Genomic DNA, 18,258 nt, shown 5'->3' with positions numbered 1-18,258 from the left:
CTACAGAATGGTAGACCATGCAGGGTACTTGAAGTTTTTTTCGTAGATAGTAACATCATCATATCTTCTTAGTGAATCATTGCATTGAACTGGAAACGCTAATCGACCAGCTATTGTAGTGGATGTCTCAAGCTACTGCTTCATTCTCTCAAGTGGATATGAAAGGGCAGACTCAAGTCAAATGGACCATAACTTTGGTTGCGTGGAATTTCCGGCAAACAAGCACGATACCAAACAACACAAAGAACCAGTATGGATTATTCTATAGTTGTTATACAACTGATAGGTCCAGTGATAGGATAGGTAGAGGTTTATACGGAAAAATCAGGTTTTCAAGGGAGGGTAAGGTTCTAGAGTGTATATACCATACATGTTTTAGTATTAGGTTCATATTTTGTTGTTGTAAGATAGGTGGCATATGAAAGTGGCCAAGTGGGGTGGGGTTGGGGGAGATTCGTTTCACGTATCAGAGGTGGAACAAAAAGAGAGTCCCTCCTTCATTAATATTTTCACTGCAAAACAACAAAATATTTACAAATGTTTTGTATGAATAGAGCGGGGTGACATAACAGAGGACAAAACTAACACCCTTTGTTCTTGAACTTCTTTTAATTAAAGTATAAACTTAAATTTGGTCTATAAATTTAAGGCACATATTGAATGCAAAAGCAAATCCAAATACCTCTTTTTCTTGCACCATCTCTCTCTCAAAAAAACTTTGCAATATGCATTCAGCTTAAAAGTAAAAGGCACATCATTTTGACAAAGCAAAAAAGACCTCTTTCTATAATCTTCTAAATAAACTGAGGCCACAAAATATATGGTCTTCATTATCAAAGATGACCAAATCATATTAAACTTTAATTAAAGTTTGATGGAAAGCAACACGGTTTGTTGTTTGTCACAATCAGCAATAAACAATCAACAAACCCACTTACTACTTTCTTTGATGGCTTAATCCACCTTTTAAAGGGTGTGAAGACTCGCGCAAAAAGAAACGTCTCATGCTGGTTATCTGACCTAGTTTCGAATGAGGTGTACAGAAGTGTTAGACACCACCATCGATCCCAGAAAATACACACACAGCTTGCTACCGTCTGTAATTAGACACTAGTGTACAGTCAATACATACAGCTGCGGTCAATACCCACAGCACAGTGTACGATACAGCGATGGACATATCAGGTCCAGCTAAAGATAGCAAGGTATCACATTTCATTACTGTCTGCATTTAGTAGCGACAAGAGAAACTTCACTTGCGAGCAACGGAGAGTTACTTTTAAAGATGGCGGTACGCTGTTTGGGGCGAGTCTTCAATGCCTTTAAACCTTTAATACCTGTTAAGCCCACATTTTATATTAAGCAACACCTGCCAAACCCAATCTTTGAATCTTAGCTCTGATAATTTCATAATTAAGTCTTTACATACTCAGGTTAAATGATAAATCACAACACATAGCTGCCAAACCTACTAATTTAACCTTGGGTGCTAAACCCACTGCTAATCCATAGCTGCCAAACTGCACTTACTAAACCAGTTTTTCCAAAACCTACTTGGTAAATGTTATCTGTTGCTGCCAAATGTTATTATAACACCATAGCTACACAAGACAACCTCTTCAACCTTTAATAGTTGCCAAGCTGCCTAGAAATCTTCCTCTCCTTAACCCACTTATTAACCTTAGCAGCCCAACCTTTCCATTAAGATTTCTCGTATTAAATATATTGGTCCTAAAGCCACTCATTAAAGCTTGGCTGCACATAGCATTCATTGACTCTCCTCTCCTAAACCCACTTATCAGAGCTTGGCTGCGATAACCCACCTATTAAGCCGCTTGTTACATCTTCCGGGTCCCAAGCCCACTAACCTTAGCTGTAACCCCTTCTCTTATTGAGTCTAAGGCCTTGACCCACTTACTACATCTTACATCCCCAACCCACTGTTAAACCTTCTCTCCCAAAACCACTTACTACATATTAGCTGCCCAACCAACCTGTTATACCTTTAAGCTAGCTAATCCACTCTACACATGGTTTTCTGATGTTACTATGTATGCTCCTCTTTTATAACTGGATTTAAGGCCACATTTACTATTTCTAATGAAATAGTCTCATTGTCCTCCACACTGGTACATGTTCTGCTGTGTTGATTCCACTCTTCGATTGTTTTCAATTTCGCAGGGCAACTGATGCAAGCAAAATGCTTCTCCTGTTTGTTTGGCTGATCGTGCATCCTGTAGTGCTGTCTCAGTGTCGACTGATCGTTGAATGCTTTGCTACAGATGGTACAATCATACGGTTTCAAATCTGTGTGCAGAAGTCTGTGTCTTTTCAAAGAGGATGCATCCTGGAGGACTTTACCACACACATCGCACTGACCGTTGTACACTGCCCTCGCTGACCCCTTCAGATGAGATCGTTGGTGTCTCTTCAACTGGCCTTTGTCCGAAAACCGTTTCGGACAGGAGGTGCAAGGAAAGGGCTTCTCTCCGGTATGGATCCTTACGTGACGCATTAGTGGAGCATTTTCTGGAAATCCTTTACTGCAATATTCACAACGGAAAGGAGTTTTGCCTGAGTGGATCTTCTCATGTCTGCGGCATGTTCCTAAATCTGTGAATGCTTTGTGGCAGGTCTGGCATTCGTATGGCTTCTCTCCAGTGTGGGTTCGAAGGTGAACTTGTAAGGTGCTCGAAGATTTGAACGCTTTGCCACAGGTAGTGCATTTGTGGGGTCTTTCGTTTCTATGAGAAGCCATGTGACGCTTAAGAGAGTGTTTGGATTTAAAAGTATTTCCACATTTATTACAGCGTATTGGTGATATCTCTTTAGCATTCTTGCCCTTGGCTTCCTCTTCTGTAATTTAAACAAAAAGAAAACATCAGTTCATTTGCTTACTTTTTAAGCCAATCTTCCAAAAAAAAAACGTTTGATTTGAATTGAGTGTTTCAAAATGTTTTGTTTATGTCACATCGAGATATTACATTAAATAAACATTAAAGAAAGCAGCAGATAACATTGAATTTGAAAGAAATCAAAATTCATTTCAAAGAGCTAATAATTTTTTTTATATTTGAAAAAGTTTGTTTGGGAATTTAAGTAAGTACTAAAGGTAACAATTTTGTTTTATTTGAGCATAAAATGCAAGCAGAGATTCACCTAAATTTTCAACAAAACTTGAATGTTAGCTAAAATTGTTACAAGCTTGCAAACAACACGAAAATGAAAAAAATAAAACATTTTAAAGTTGCTTAAGGTAAATATTGATTACATCTCCTATTTCAGGTGGTTTACAAGTTGCTGAAAAAGGTACAGAAATTAACAACACAAAGGCTTATTTTATGTTGCAATATGAAAGAATGACATTTACACGACTCGGCTGACAAAAATGTTCTTTTACACTTTTACATTCACGCTACATAACACCCATGCATGACATTTGATACCATTTATCATTGGAAACTGTGGAAGGCATTATAAACAAATCATTTGAAGCCTGAAAAGTCTTTACAATTTCCTGTTGCGTCTGTGTCATTCATGCGTTGCTATCAGTAGTTTACAGACAGTAGTTTACAGTGTCCGGCCACTTTTGACTGATAAGCCTCTCCATGTTTGAGGGGTCCTTTCTCAAAAAACTAATAAAAGAGGTATGAAAGTACAGCAGGACTGATAACAATCTAAAATATATCACATTAAATTTTGTGCCTGTAGTCATTCTTGAATGCACCTCTAAACAAAACATTTGAAACTCTCAGCACCAGAAGTCCAGAACCTTGAAAAGATTTATACAAATATACTGTGAACACACGTATCTGGCAGCAAAGCAAAATAATGTTCCAATTCTTTGCCATCTAACATAAATGATAGATGTTGGGTGCAACTGTATTGCTCATCTTGCTTTTACCTTCCTTTATGCATTTCAAGCAGTGCCTGCCCATGTGTTTTTCTCTTGTTTTGTATAAATGGAAGCTTTCACAGCAGCCAGAATGACCTCAAGCTGTCATCACATGCAGACAGACCACTGCTTTACAAAAGCGGTGTACTGTATGTGCAAAGAAAAATCAATGTTTCCTGCAAAAATCGCACAAGTTAAGATGACTGTAACCTGAAACAGCTTATAAATAACCAGACATCATCTGTTGATAACTTACTACTCCTCTCTTGTACTGTGAGAGTCAAAGTGTCTTGTGACGTTTCTGCTTCACAAATCTCGCCATTATGTGAGTGTTCTGATGCTGATGGTGTCAAGAGGTTCTCCTGAAGCAACTCTTGGTCAGAATCTGGAGGTTCCTCTTTTATTATCACATCTACAAATAATGGAGAACAATTCAGCTTTATTCATCTCACTGATGTACACTACCATCTACTTTGATACTCTGGGATTTTTTGCTAATCAACTTTTAGATATGCCTGACTTAATTAAATAATATCCACAAAGATTTATGTGTTGTTAGGGACATGTATGACTATGGTCCAAAACAAGTATTAATATTAAAGCTCATTATGCATCGCCCCCAATATTTATGAAACTCAATTCTGCTGTTCAAGCAAAGGAAATGCTGTAAGCAGTTTTCTAGTGGCAAACATGTTAGAATATTATTAGCTATGAGGGAAGAAGAAAGAAAAACAAGGTATCAGAGAGGTTTTGGCTCCATAAAGCAATCATAATAAAGTTACCAACGCACTCATTGATGATTTTTTAATTTTGCAAATTTGTATGTACGTTCTGCTTGTGATTCTTATTACTTTATTGCTCTCGTTTTTTCTAACACTATGAGTTATTCTGATATCAAATCACATGCATTAACATTTATGTTAATTTTTGCCTATAAGTTAGGACTGACTATCTGCGGTTTCCCACTCATACGAAAACCAAAACTGTATTGTGTACAATGAGACAGGTTCATGAATGTATATAAACTTCATTTTATTGAAGAGGCAAAACGAAATGTCAAACTGGTGTGATGTTTGAACAGAAGGTATTTAATACCTGAATTGCATACAGCCTGCCAGCAGTCCTCTCCACCAATATCAGACTCGGTACTCTGGATAGTGTCTTCAATATCATTAACCTTAGAAGATACTGGGTTTTAAAGGAATGGAAAGCACGTAAAGAAGAACAATTAAGCAAAAAATGAAAATCTGAGCCTTTCGATATTTGCATTCAGTAATTAGAAAACATTCATGAACACTATTGCTAAAGTGACAAAATTAAAGAATAATGATTGTTCACACCTTGTTTCTTTATAATCAGGTCACTCATTGCAATGACCACGCTGCTATCATTAACTCCCAGGAATTGCCACTTAAAGAGGAAAACTTTATCTGCTTACTCCTCATAATTTCCCTCTCTGTAAGAAGTGCTCAGTAGCAACTCTCCCTTTGAGAAAAAAATTGATCAGACATTACATGCAGAGAAAAAAACTAATTGTACATCAGCTCACCGTTGTCTGTGGTACTACTCAGCACTACGTTTTTATTGCCATCCAATTTCATAGACGTTCCGAGTGTTGCATGACCTGTCAGGTGTATAGTGCCTGCAAACAGGAGAGAGTATAGATGATGAAATTTGGATTTCAGAATCTTATTCCTTTTCCCACTAAACTCAATATAGTAACTGGTGCATATTTTCTGTATACAAAATGTAATTAAGTATTTCGTCTTCATTCCCCCCCTTGCCCCCCCACTCCTAGCCAAGAGGCTTTACAAATTAATGTCAATAAGAAATTATTCCTCAACTGCTACATGTAAACTGGGCTAGTCTAGACTGCGATGTTATTGTTTTCGGTCCAAGGCACGTATCAAGGTTTGTTTTGAAAAGTGATTTACTTTTACACTGTTAATGCTACATATTAACATGGACACATATTTACACTCCAGTGACAAAAGATTTTATGTTTGTAACTGCAGCCAGTTTCAAAAGCACAACAAAAATCTCTAGTTTGAAACTGCCAAAAAAAAACCCATAACAAAATATACACAATTTTACAATCTTTGCTATCTTTCTCAGATATTGGTCATGAAAATAAATGTGCAAGTCCAGTAATACTCTGTATATATACAATGCTGAGTTCAATAAAATCAACTGACTGGTTATATATCTTTCTTGGCCACCGATAATCAGTTACTTTTTTCACCTTTTCCTTCTGAGTAAAGAGTGACTTTTTCTCCTGCCATAATCTTCATGTTGAGGTTCTGTTGTAGTACACTTCCAAATATGAGAGTACACACAACAAATTCACCTTGGTCTGTCTGTAATATCACTTGTGCCTCTCCCTCTCGGAATTTGCCACCTAGTATATGTTTGTTAAGAAGAGAAGAAAACCAATCAATAACTTGAACAGCAAACATGAGACATGTTAAAGAAGAAAGACATATGGCCAACATATGATGTTCATAAGAAAAGGTAAATTAGAAACAGTTCTTCAGTAGTCATTAAGAATGATAATTGTTCATTGGTACAGTAATTTCTATTTAATCAATTTTGAATGCCTTTACAAGATTCTGAGAAATGCATGGGAAGTTTTTTACTGTTAAGTTCAATGGCCAAGTTTGCTCACAGAGGGAGCATGTATTTATTTCTGTCCTCATCAAGGATAAACATATACTTGTCTTTAATCAGAAGGATAAATACGAAGGGGTCTGAGTCAAGAAAAAGGTACTAAAATATGAAAACGTCAACCTTAGTTTATGAACGTACCATGGCTTTGTCTCGTTTCCAAGGCAGCCATGGACAAATGGACATCATACTCAATTGTCTCAGTGAAGACATTTCCTGGCAATAGTGTCAAACCTATGGAAAAGAAATATTGACTGACTGCATGCACTCATACTGTTCAGTTCTTCCAAAGTCTGAAACAATATTAATAAAAAACCTGAAATCTGTTTCAGGGGTTTTACATTGCTGCATCATCATGCAGTAGGTACCTGAGTAAAGTGTGACAAAGGTCTCTTCACCTTGTGGCCATATTTTAATTCGCAGAAAGACCATATGATGTGCATGCCATACCTTACTGTAGGTCTTCCGCATTTAAATTTGAAATGTGAGTTTGCTCTGTTGTAAGTGAGAATTTTCTCAAAGTTAGTCAAAGGCAAGCTTTTGCACCACTAGGTAATTTCTAAAAACATAAGATCACATAAAGCCTAATCCACTTCAAATCCTTATAGTTAGTATGTTCCTTTCATGTTAATTAAATGTAAGACATGATTACTCAATAACTTAAACAACTACACCAACTATTCTTTGTACATCCCTAAAATCATACCACATAGGCTACATACAATATATTTCTTGTAACAAATATATATTCTTCATAAAGCTTATACAATGTTTGAAAGTTGTTAAAAATATTGCATTGAAATAAACAACATACCCCACAACATCATGCACAAGCTGCAATATCTGCTTAATAAAGTTTGATGATAGTTTCAATCCAACAAATGTCCACGCCTTATAAAGTCTGCTAGGAGTTTATTGTGTGATAACATATGCTGAAAAACAATCAAACTTGTCATTAAATAATGTATTGGAAGATTATAATACTTGAAGTTGTTGGTTGCTTTACATGGTATGTATATTATGGTACCAATAGTAGTGGAAGAATGGTATGAATTCTATGATCTTCTTTAACTATAACATATATGCTAACCGATAGCTTAACTCATGCCTACTGAGAAACTCAATCACAAACATAATTTCTTCCTTTCTATCAAACAAATTTTGAGGTTCTTTTCCTACAACTTATGTACTTTAGATCCTCCTGCAAGCAGGAACTTGCGAAGAAGCCATCATTGGCTTATCGAAGCTGCAAGCTGACCGAACATAACATAACAGCAACAAAGGCTGCAAATTAAACTTGCGTTTAGTGCAGAATTGGTTTAATAACCATAAAGCCAAAATGCAATTAAAGAGGTTATGAAATGAAAAAAAAATCTTTATTATCGTATTCTGTACACTCGTAGCTCTCCAATGATACCCAATTTGTGTCAAACGAAGCTTGCATCCTCCAGGAATAAATGATCAAAAATTCGAGGGTAATAAAAACTTTCTAAAAATTTTGTATTTACGGTAACGCGGCGTGACGTCAGTCGAGGAACTCAGCTCACTTCCGAGACGCTATGTTTACATTCTTAAACGTCTGAGAACACACACCATTACACTGTTGCAGTGCTCCGTAGTAATTGAGATTTGGTGTTTGGAGTTTGTTTTTATGTAAATTTATCTCGTAAATGTTAAAAATGCCGAGCCGATATGTGGTATCAGGTTGCTCCACCACAAGTAAAGACGGATTTCTACTGCAAGCTTTTCCAAAAGATGACAGAAATCGAAGAATTTGAACACGACTCGCTCAAAACACTACACATACACAACATTACGAGTGCCTGTAGGCCTATAATGTTGCCAAATTACTTGTTATGACCATAGCCTAGGCCTCCTTGATACAGCAAATGACGATTTTTTTTATGGTTACCTAATATTTCGCACAAATTTTAAAGCCAGTTGGTTTTAGAACAATCAACACTAGATCTGCAAGTTTTCTTTTGTGGTAAAACTGGCGTTGTGTTTTGATTTTACGTAACAGTTGGATGATACAATTACATGGGCTAGCCTGTTATACAACGTCTATTAGTTAGGTCTAGACCCCATGTTACCACTACTAGAACTATAGGGTTGCAATGTACAGAATGTCACATTTTCCTTGCACTATAAGACACAAAATTCTAGAAGCTTCGCTACGAAGTTAAGTAGCAGGATCATCGACATTCGAGATAATATAAATCATATGATGGTTAATAATGGTGGTTTTGTTTATGCTCAACCGACCAGTTTCGGTTCAGGGTCGTCCAACCGTTCTGCTTGGGGACTTCGATCGGCAGCGACGCGTCTCGGCCACCGGGATCGTTTTACAATTCTTCTGCAAGGGGCTCAATTGATCGGGAAAAACACCGATATTATCTTCATCACCCTCGAAAACTATTTCCTCCTCTTCTTCCTCAAGAAAATCATTTTCGTCAAAGCTTACGAATGTCCTGAGAGATTTTTCCTCGGAATCGGAAGATTCGGGAGAAGACATTTTCAATTGATGAGAAGAGTGTTGTGGTTACATGTAGTAAACTGTGTAACGCCGTATCGGTAAACAGCGGGGAGTCGGCTTTGGCAGAAATGGTTCCTTTGATGACGTCAGATGAACTGCGGTGGGCAGCTTTGCTTTTTTTTACGAGTGGCAGCTCGAGAGGTCTCTGGAGAATACTTTGACAGCGAATTTCTGGCGTTTGAAGCCGTATTTACGGAAAGTTGTGCATGGATGGTGTTGTAGTAATGTAGATAAACCATTCTAAGACATGAAAATTTTTCATTTCATAACCTCTTTAAGACTCGCGCACAAAGAAACGTCTCATGCGGGTAATCTGACCTAGTTTCGAATAAGGTGTTACAGAAGTGTTAGACACCACCATCGATCCCAGAAAATACACACACAGCTTCTACTGTCGGTAATTATACATTAGTGTACAGTCAAAACATACAGCTACAGTCAATACCCACAACACAGTGTACATAGCAGCGATGGACATTTCAGGTCTAGATAAAAGATACAAAGTGGCTATTCTTACAACTAGTCGTAAGAATAATTTGTAAAGATGCATGCGCAGTTGCTTTAACGTGGCTATTTTTACGACTAGGAGTACTATTTTTACGACTAGGAGTAACAATAATTTCCGGTTAGGGTTAAGGTTAGTGTTTAGGGTTAGGGTTACCCCTACTAGTACTACATGCGCAGTTGCTTTATTTACTTTACTGCGCTTGAATTCGCCGATGTCGTAAGAATAGTTTATAATTGTTACGACTAGTCGTAAGAATAGCCACGGCCTAAAAGATAACAAGGTATCACTTTTCATTACTGTCTGCATTTTGTAGCGACAAGAAGAAAACTTCACTTGCAAGCAACTGAAAGTTAACTTTTTCAGAGCGCGGCACACGGTTTGGGACGAGTCTTCAATGCTTTCAACCAGGCAGTTCCATAACAACTCCCTGCTTTAACCATGTAGCTACAACTGCATCAACATGCATTAACTTAGGCATAGGCCTAACAGCAACACTACAGAAACAAGTTACAGTAGCCCACTGTAGGCCAGCAGAAGCACTTTCTCTAGTCTAAACGTGAGACGTGTGTTGTCTGTTTCTGCAAGAGAGGGTAACTCTGTATTGGTTACTTACTACTCTCAAACATAACGCTATATGTTTACGTCTATCATTTCAGCATTGCGAATCTGTATTATGTATTAAACATAATTTGAAGCTTAATCTGCAGGCAAGAAAACATCTCTGCGAGGACCTACTACTACTGGTAGTAGTTCTAGTGCAATTTGTTACGAACTAGTCATGGTTAACAATAACAAATGCTGCATGTGTTATTTTCTTGTATATATGCAACTTCAGAGTATACGAGTGAAAGTCTCGACACCAGAGGTAAAATCTCTAGGTAAACCCTTGCTACTTCAGCTCATTACACCAATGAGTGTGTTATCATAATGCATAACCAAAAATCTGCTACATTAGTGCAAAATATAGTTACGATCCACTGATCTGTACAGATCAGTGTTACGATCCAACGAAAATATACTGCCCGACATTCAATATCTGAAATGGTGAAATGAAGCTGGTCACATAAAAGCAACTTCTGTTTGTTTGTTTGTTTAGCAAACCTTCGACAATAATAGCACCAACTTGTAGTTGTATTTACATCCAGGGCTTGTTGTAGCACAGGCAAGCTGCGAAACTAGTGGTAAAGGTAGTTCTCTGAAACATTTAATGTAATTATACGATAAACTTCAGAAAAAGTGGGTGGGTTAGAAACCTGAGGTGCTCATAATTTTGGAGCTCTTTTTAACTAGCCTAGCCTACGTTAGGAATAGTCTATTGAAAGTACTGTAGCCTAACACTAGCACCAGTAACATGGGGGTCACTCTCACTAGTACTAGGCCTAGTAGTACTGGCCGTGTCATGGATAGGTTAGGTTTACTATACGTTGTTTTGCTGTTACAAACTAGGTTAGGGTTGAGTTAGGTTAGGGCTAAATTAGCCTGCAGGCCCTTAGCCTAATAGTAATACTTAGTGAAGTCTGGTTCAAGTGTTTGAAGGCTTGTGAAGACCTACAGAACTTAAGCCAAACTTAAAAAGTCCTGAATGCATTCCATTATAAACACAGCAGAACTTATTCATATCTGGATTATAGCTAGGTCTATCCTCCCCATGATACTACCACACTATCATGATGATAAACTTGCCAAACCTCTGGTCCAATTGTAGAGACAGAGCAAATGAAATGCCCAATGCAAGGAATAATTTGATGTCAAATGTCGTGTAGCAGTTCAGCAGATTCTGAATTCACCTCTTATAATATGCTATGGTTCCTTTTTTCAAACTGCTTTACATCTTGAACTTGAACATATGGTTGCCATATCTGAACATTCAAAACAGGAAATTCCTGAAGACATCCTGCCCCCTGCCCGACACACACTTTAGCGCTATGTATCCTTGAAGCTGCCTCGATAATTAATTTTGCATGTATTGCATTACATAAATACATATATACACAGTACACACCGGTATCGATATACTGTATCACATTGGGTTATAGGCTAACATACAATATGCATGGTATAGAAATCTTAAAAATTATAAAAAATTAATACCTTCTCAACACACATAAATAAGTATAGCAACAGTGGCTAGATTATGGTTGAAAATTGCTAAAATGCCTTAAAATGCAGTGCAAGAATAAAACAAATGCTACAATATAAAAAAGCCATAAAAAAAACGGTATACTTTCAACATTATATTTATTGAGGACTTGTCCGACAAAATACGGACGTATATGGCAACACTACTTGTATAGCAAGTTGATCATTCTGCATAACATTTTGCCATGCCATGCTATTGTTTACTATCAAAGTAACAGTTTTTTTTAAACCAGCAATCAGAAATGTCTTATGTTCTATCAAATTTCACTGGCCTCTATAGCCTACAGTCATGGGGTGGGAGGTTTGGCCTGCTCTTGTAACAGCCAGTTTTGTTGCTCTAATCCCAAGTGTACCTTGAAATGTTTCATTTGTAGATGTGTATTGATTTATTAATATAACACACTCATTAACGATCATCAGTAATTTCCTTGTCAGAAAAATATATATCCCCTGAACTGAGGAAGTTACCATTAATTTTATGAAAATGATATTCATAGAGATATGCATGTGTTTCGGTTATATATACTAAGCAGATGCAGACAACTATCTTTAGAAGAATGTCCACACTATATCATACACTTATAGCCAATGTAGAGCACTTTACAAAAGAGATTGCCAACTTTCTTGCAGTCTAATCAACATTTATCTTATTTGTATTTTTAGTGGGGGGGGGGGGTGGACATTGGTTAGGGTTCAATTCGAAGTGTTATGCATCAATGTAATTAACAAAAGAAGCTAAGCAGCTCCCACAAGTCAGCAGTTTGCAGCTACTAAAAGTCAAACTTTAATGGAGCTACATTGTGTTTCCTTTCTTAACCTATTGCCGGGGTTTGATTGAATTGTATTGACATGAGTGTTAAGCAAAGCTTAAATGTCGAAGAAGGGTCTATATGCATTATTCTCAGTCTAGTTAAGAGAATTAGAAAAGAAACCCATGCCGCAAGAATTTCTGGGCAATAAACGGTTGCAAAACAGCTGACAAATGCTTTTGAACATGAACTCAATGAGGCAACTGCCTCTTGCAAGAACCTGGGCCAAATTTTAAGGAATTCTTTTTTTTTCTGGTTGTCCTTCAGACAACCATGCCTTACTTTTTGGTTGTCCTAACAAGAAGTTTGGTTTACCCAAAAAATGTTACAAAATAACAATGACCAATATGTACACTACAGGGCAGATGTGTAGTTGGTCAATAGAAAACCAGCTTTAAGGGGATACCAATTTATCATTTTACATATTTCAATATTTGAGTATTTAGTTACAATCAATCTGAATTTGATGTAAATAATTGGTAGTCCACCAGACAACCTATACAACTGATTGGTTGTATGAACATAAATCTGGTTGTCTCAGATGACCAGACTACAATTAGGGATATGCCTTGTCTTCACTGGTTACTAAATACAGAATGTTGGTTACTCTGATAATATTTGACATGAGTAAAAAGTTATTGTTAGTAATACAACTTCATGTCAGTTAAGAATCTGATATAATGATGTCATTTTTAGCTTAATGAAGATAATCACTGTTCACACAGTGGATATGATGGTTTATTTACTTCTTGTGCCATGATTCCATTTGTTTAATTGATTATTAAAATTCAACAAAAGAAAATGGCTTCTAAACTTAATCATTCAGTTCAATCCTATTTGTGAATTGCCACCAGTGATTATCAACAAGTACAGTAACATTCATTGTCACTATTCATCAAATTGATTTGTAAGCTACATACTGAAGAATTTTATTAGTTTATAACTTCCGTGCATTACAGTTGTTCTCTGATGTAAGTCAGTTATATGAGTATATGTTACATGTACATCAATATATATATTTAATTTGAAGGAGAATTTTTGGTGGAGCTGCTATAGGGGAATTTGTACTTGCACAATGTGGAGATAATTCAAGACAAGAAAAGATTGAAAGAAGACATTGTTCTAATTACTTTAGCCATCTATGGATTATCCATGTAGGAAAGAAAGCAAAACCTTATATTAAACAGGAGGATGATAATATTCTTTTTCAGGATATTTCTCACTTCATATGTTAAATATATAATGGTGTCTCCTTTTTCCTAACTGACAGGTTGGTAGCCTTTCCAGAATTCACTACACAAGTTCAATGGTTTTCAAAAATGTGAGTAGCAAATGTCAGGTTGTCTAATTTATCCTATTTGCCATTTACTCAGGAGTATAAAGACCCTCCAAAGCCTCTAGAGAAACGTTAGCCAACATCTAGTGTGGAGGCCACATGTGTCCCATGAGATGATGGCTGAGCAGTTGTTCAATTACAAACTGTAATATGATGAAGCGCAAAAATGATTTTTTGTCTGACTAGTCTGTGTATAATTATACGAGTAATTGAACAACAGAAAACTGACTGGAAAATATCAACTATGAAAGGAGAATTCTTTGCTCTTTCCAGTCTGTATGTAATTCAATTAATATAAATTTCTGGCTGCTCAGTTGATTGGTCAATGTTGTCCAATGGCAGCGTTCGATTTAGCAGGTATCGCATCGCAAAATGCGACGTGCTTCTCCGCACTTGCGATGCAATTGTCAAAATGTATAGCGTAATAATGCGAGTGTCAGTACTTGGGGTTTGTTTACAGTCGCAAAATGTGCAATTTTGGGCAAAAATTGCTACACAAATTTGGTCAATTGCTATACAAAACCAATTATGTAGCATTTTTAGCTATGCGAAAACAAAAATTCACTTAATTGAATGCTGGGCTAGGGATCTTGAACTTTCTTTAAAGTAGACTTCACCTGTAGAGTGGATACTGTAAACTTTCTCGTAGTAGAGAATACATAAATAAACCCAACCAGCATCTTATATGACAGATTTTTGTTATGAACAACTCCCCCAAAACAGTCCCCAAAAAACCTTTCTCCATTTTGAAGATACCCTTGTCTCAAAATTGTGTCTGAAGGCTCTCAATTTGTAAATCTGTGATGTCATGGTGCCACTCTCATCTGAAATTCTATTACTTCCTTTCTTGTTTTTCTTTTCAAATAATCAATGTGAACACATGCTGTTGTTGATGTCGAAACTAATGTCGAAACATTAAGCCATGTTGAATGTTTTAGATTTCAGCTTTTGCAAAAACTCATCGCTATTTTAGAAAGACAAAACTAAAATAAGTTAAAACATAGAACTAGAAACATACGTGGGAGTGTAATAGCTCAGTGGGTGTTAGCTCAGGGAGTGTTAGCTCAGTGGTTAATGCCAATGCCTTTCAGTCATAAGGTCCTGAGTTTCGAGTCATTCCAAGATTAATGTATGTCGTCCAGTTACAGTGTTCTTGACAATTGACAATTCATAAACATGGATGTTAATATATGAATCTAAGAGACTGACTTCGGTCAGCTTGCGGCTTTGATAAGCCAATGATAGCTTCTTCCTGCCTGCAGGAGGATCTCAAATACATACGTGGCTTTAATGAGGTCATGTTAAGACTTGCTCAAGTCTTCAGCCTTCTGATTGAAGGAATGCTAACCCTGTGATATCTCTCAAATGGCATAGGAGTTATCTTAGCTGTAACAGGTATTGGTTTATCACAGTTATCTCAGTTCCTATGAAGATGATTGGATTTGTGTCTCCTTTAAAAAGTCTTAACATTTTATGGATGTCATTTTATGTCTTGATGTAAGGTTTGTGGTGACTGGTAAACTATAATTTTTGTTTAACAACTGAAGAAGAGGGATGGAGGAGTACTGCATTATGGTCTGATTAATGGGGTTGACATTAAATTAGTTCATTGTGATCTCTATTTCCTTGTAAAGTGCTTTGAAATATTCTTTTATGTAAAGAGCCATTGTGTATATACTTTTCATAATTTCATTACTATTGTTATAGCTTGAAGACATAAATTGATAAATTTTCAGTGATAGAAATATGCTCCTTTAATTGCTATCTAATATTTTAGCCATGTTGCTGCCTCAAGACATCTCGCATTGGTTACTCTGGTAGCAGTGAGGAGTTAGACAATTTAACAGCTACTCAAAAACCAACAGAGGGTAAATCACAGGTATGTATTGTAAAATCTCTTAAATCATTTTACTCTGATGAAGTAACATCGCATACTGTGCATTCAGTAAGGAGTAACACATCACGGCTGATTGAGGCCAAAAGTAGGTTGAGAATTATAGGATCTGAAATGTTTGAAAGGAACTTTTAGCATGTTCTTAAATTTTACCACATTATTCAAAATAAGATTGCAAGATTGCAACATGATGTAATATAGTAACCATATTGTAGTAAAGTAACCATATATCTCCTGACCAGTGATATGCTCTTATGGATAAAGGCAGTGGCACTACAAGCAATGAAACCTAGCATCTGAGAGGTCGCTGGCTTTTTTGCATCTTAAATGATCTTCTATAAAAAGACATCCAAAATGAGCTGAAACAGTAAATTGGACAGCCACCTAATCTCAATTGTCAGATATTCGCCATTCTCATCGTAGTCTTATTGTTATATATTGTGTTATTCCTTTCAAGGTTTTACCTGTAGATGATCCTCATTTTTCTACAATCTCAATAATGGAAGGCCAAGATCTTAAACCAGTAGCAAGTGATTACCAAATTCTTGGCCTAATATGTAAGTATATTACCAGTGTTTAAAGCAATTAGGTAGGATTGTTAGGTTAGGTTGTATAAGTGTTTGCAAAGGCCTGTAATACCTGAACAAAATGTCCGAGTTTCTTTTCAGAACAAAGTGGTTTTTCCTTTTTTTTACTTTTCAAAACAAATTATGACCGTTTTTTCAGAGGGCTGCAGCACCCCTCATATTACGTGCAACAATATGAATAGAAGTCGGTAGATATGAGTAAAATATTTACCAAAAGAATGTCAACTTGCCAAACAGATTTAATACTATAAATTTATAGGGTAATCATATAAGTGTATATTCTAGTGATAGAAAGCTCTAAACTTCATACTGTGTAACAAGGAGGAGAAGGTGAGGGGGAGGAACCTTTGTTTTGCCTCATTTTAAGCTAATCGCCACTGGTCTGTCTAATAAGGAATATGAGTTTGCTTTCAGTTCTCTACTAACAATCAACAGGCAGTAAATCCTAATCTTTCCTACTTTGTCATTGCTATCTTACTTTTTCCCATTTGTTCCCAAACTATACATCGTAAATATTGATCACACAAGCAAGCATGGGAAGTTTTGCTTTTTGCGCCATCTCAAAATAAGTTTTTGCTAAATAATATGCACATTTTGTTCTTGTTTGAGTATGACTAATGTGTATGTCTGTTTTAGCCGCACTTTTGTCCGTCATTTTTGGACATGTTCATTCCTACTATATCTTACTTTTTGAAAAGGCTTTTTGCTGGACAGCCAATCTATAAATACATTTTTTCAACTTGTGGTCAATTGTAGGTCATGTTTATGATGGATCTGCTTCCATCCACGTTGCAAGGCATGTATCCAGTGGGCATTATCTATCGGTGAAGAAAGTGGACTTAGACATGCTGGACCGAGAAGAGTCAGGTCTTGGTTCGTTACACGTAAGTTATTACAGATTTTCTTACAATCATTTCTACCAAAAATAATAATTAATCTCATATTAGTAACTCCAAGACAGCGGAAATTTGTCTTTGGATTACAGTCCCAATATATCATAAAAATAGAGTCAAGCATTGGATAAATGGAAACTACAAGGGTTCCTTTATAGTTATGTTTATCTTGTATCTCGTACCAATTAAAGCATATCTTGCCATATCAAAACTACCGAGGTGGTTGCATCGTTCATTTATACCGGTGCTGTGGCCGAGTGGATACAGGCGGTGGCATTTGTAGCAATGAGGCTTAGCAATCAGGAGGTTCCGGGTTCGATACCTGGCCGGGTCATAGTAAAGTGCGTTTTTCATCCAAGAGCAATCTATGGTTTTCCCATCTGAAATGACTTTCTAACTTGACAAGATTCCAAATTTGAGTTAAAATGTTGAAATGGAAGCCACCCGATATGTAAGTTGTAATCCATAAGCCCTTGCAGGTTTCTCCCACATTTGTGGTCGCTTAAGTGTCGTAAAAATAACTGCTGATAATTATTATTATGATTATGATTATGATTATTATTAAGTTGATGATGCTGTCCATAAAATTTGAATCTAAGCGATAGAAAGTCCTATCCAAATCAGCAATTAAAACAAAATGTAGGAAGTCTTGACACTTACATAGTCAATATGACTGAGGACGAATCTATCATGCTAATATAGGAGATTAGAAATTTTCTAAATTCAAGAATTATTTAGAATGTCATTTCTTGCTACTTTTGACCTATCTCGCCAGTGATTGCATTTGACATTCTGTTGTTGTCATCCATTGGCACCGTACCTGATTACCGATTTTACAGAACAAAAAACAAAACCATTGAATGAAAATTTAATTTAATGTTTCTCTTGTATCACATACCTTAGCATATGTTTCGCTGTTGTCGTCATGGGCACTATACATGAATATTGCTTAATGTATTACTAGTGAAGGAATAAATGAATAATGATAATGACGACA

At 36.5% G+C, this 18,258-nt stretch overlaps 2 protein-coding genes across 5 annotated transcripts in view; one reads left to right on the top strand and one right to left on the bottom strand.

The window, feature by feature from the left end:
• Positions 1–590: 590 nt before the first annotated feature.
• LOC139966320 (uncharacterized) lies at positions 591–10,375 on the bottom strand. 3 transcript variants are annotated; one of them, XM_071969196.1, is made up of 8 exons: positions 10,217–10,375; positions 7,374–7,491; positions 6,701–6,793; positions 6,138–6,293; positions 5,445–5,537; positions 4,991–5,083; positions 4,152–4,307; positions 591–2,856 (listed from the first exon to the last, which is right to left on the bottom strand). In XM_071969196.1, exons 2-8 carry the CDS (start codon positions 7,384–7,386, stop codon positions 2,048–2,050), a joined length of 1,413 nt encoding a protein of 470 aa, XP_071825297.1. In that variant the 5' UTR covers positions 7,387–7,491; positions 10,217–10,375; the 3' UTR covers positions 591–2,047. The 3 variants fall into 3 exon arrangements, with proteins under 3 accessions (XP_071825297.1, XP_071825299.1, XP_071825298.1); XM_071969198.1 differs by lacking the exon at positions 6,701–6,793; XM_071969197.1 differs by lacking the exon at positions 7,374–7,491 and having other exon boundaries at positions 10,217–10,370.
• Positions 10,376–10,618: 243 nt separating this feature from the next.
• The window catches only part of LOC139966321 (STE20-related kinase adapter protein alpha-like), a 31,229-nt gene continuing 23,589 nt past the window's right edge, over positions 10,619–18,258 (top strand). The window contains exons 1-5 of one of the 2 annotated variants that reach the window (XM_071969199.1): positions 10,619–10,784; positions 13,822–13,872; positions 15,665–15,766; positions 16,239–16,338; positions 17,125–17,252. In XM_071969199.1, the coding sequence (XP_071825300.1) occupies positions 13,858–13,872; positions 15,665–15,766; positions 16,239–16,338; positions 17,125–17,252 (345 nt within the window). In that variant the 5' untranslated portion in view covers positions 10,619–10,784; positions 13,822–13,857. Of the gene's footprint in view, positions 10,791–13,821; positions 13,873–15,664; positions 15,767–16,238; positions 16,339–17,124; positions 17,253–18,258 lie in introns of both variants that reach the window. The other variant, XM_071969200.1, reaches the window with a different exon arrangement.

This window comes from Apostichopus japonicus, chromosome 4, assembly GCF_037975245.1.
Source record: "Apostichopus japonicus isolate 1M-3 chromosome 4, ASM3797524v1, whole genome shotgun sequence".
Lineage (NCBI taxonomy): Eukaryota > Metazoa > Echinodermata > Holothuroidea > Aspidochirotida > Stichopodidae > Apostichopus > Apostichopus japonicus.
Note: the sequence above shows the minus strand (reverse complement) of the source record. Positions and strands in the feature narration are given on the sequence as shown.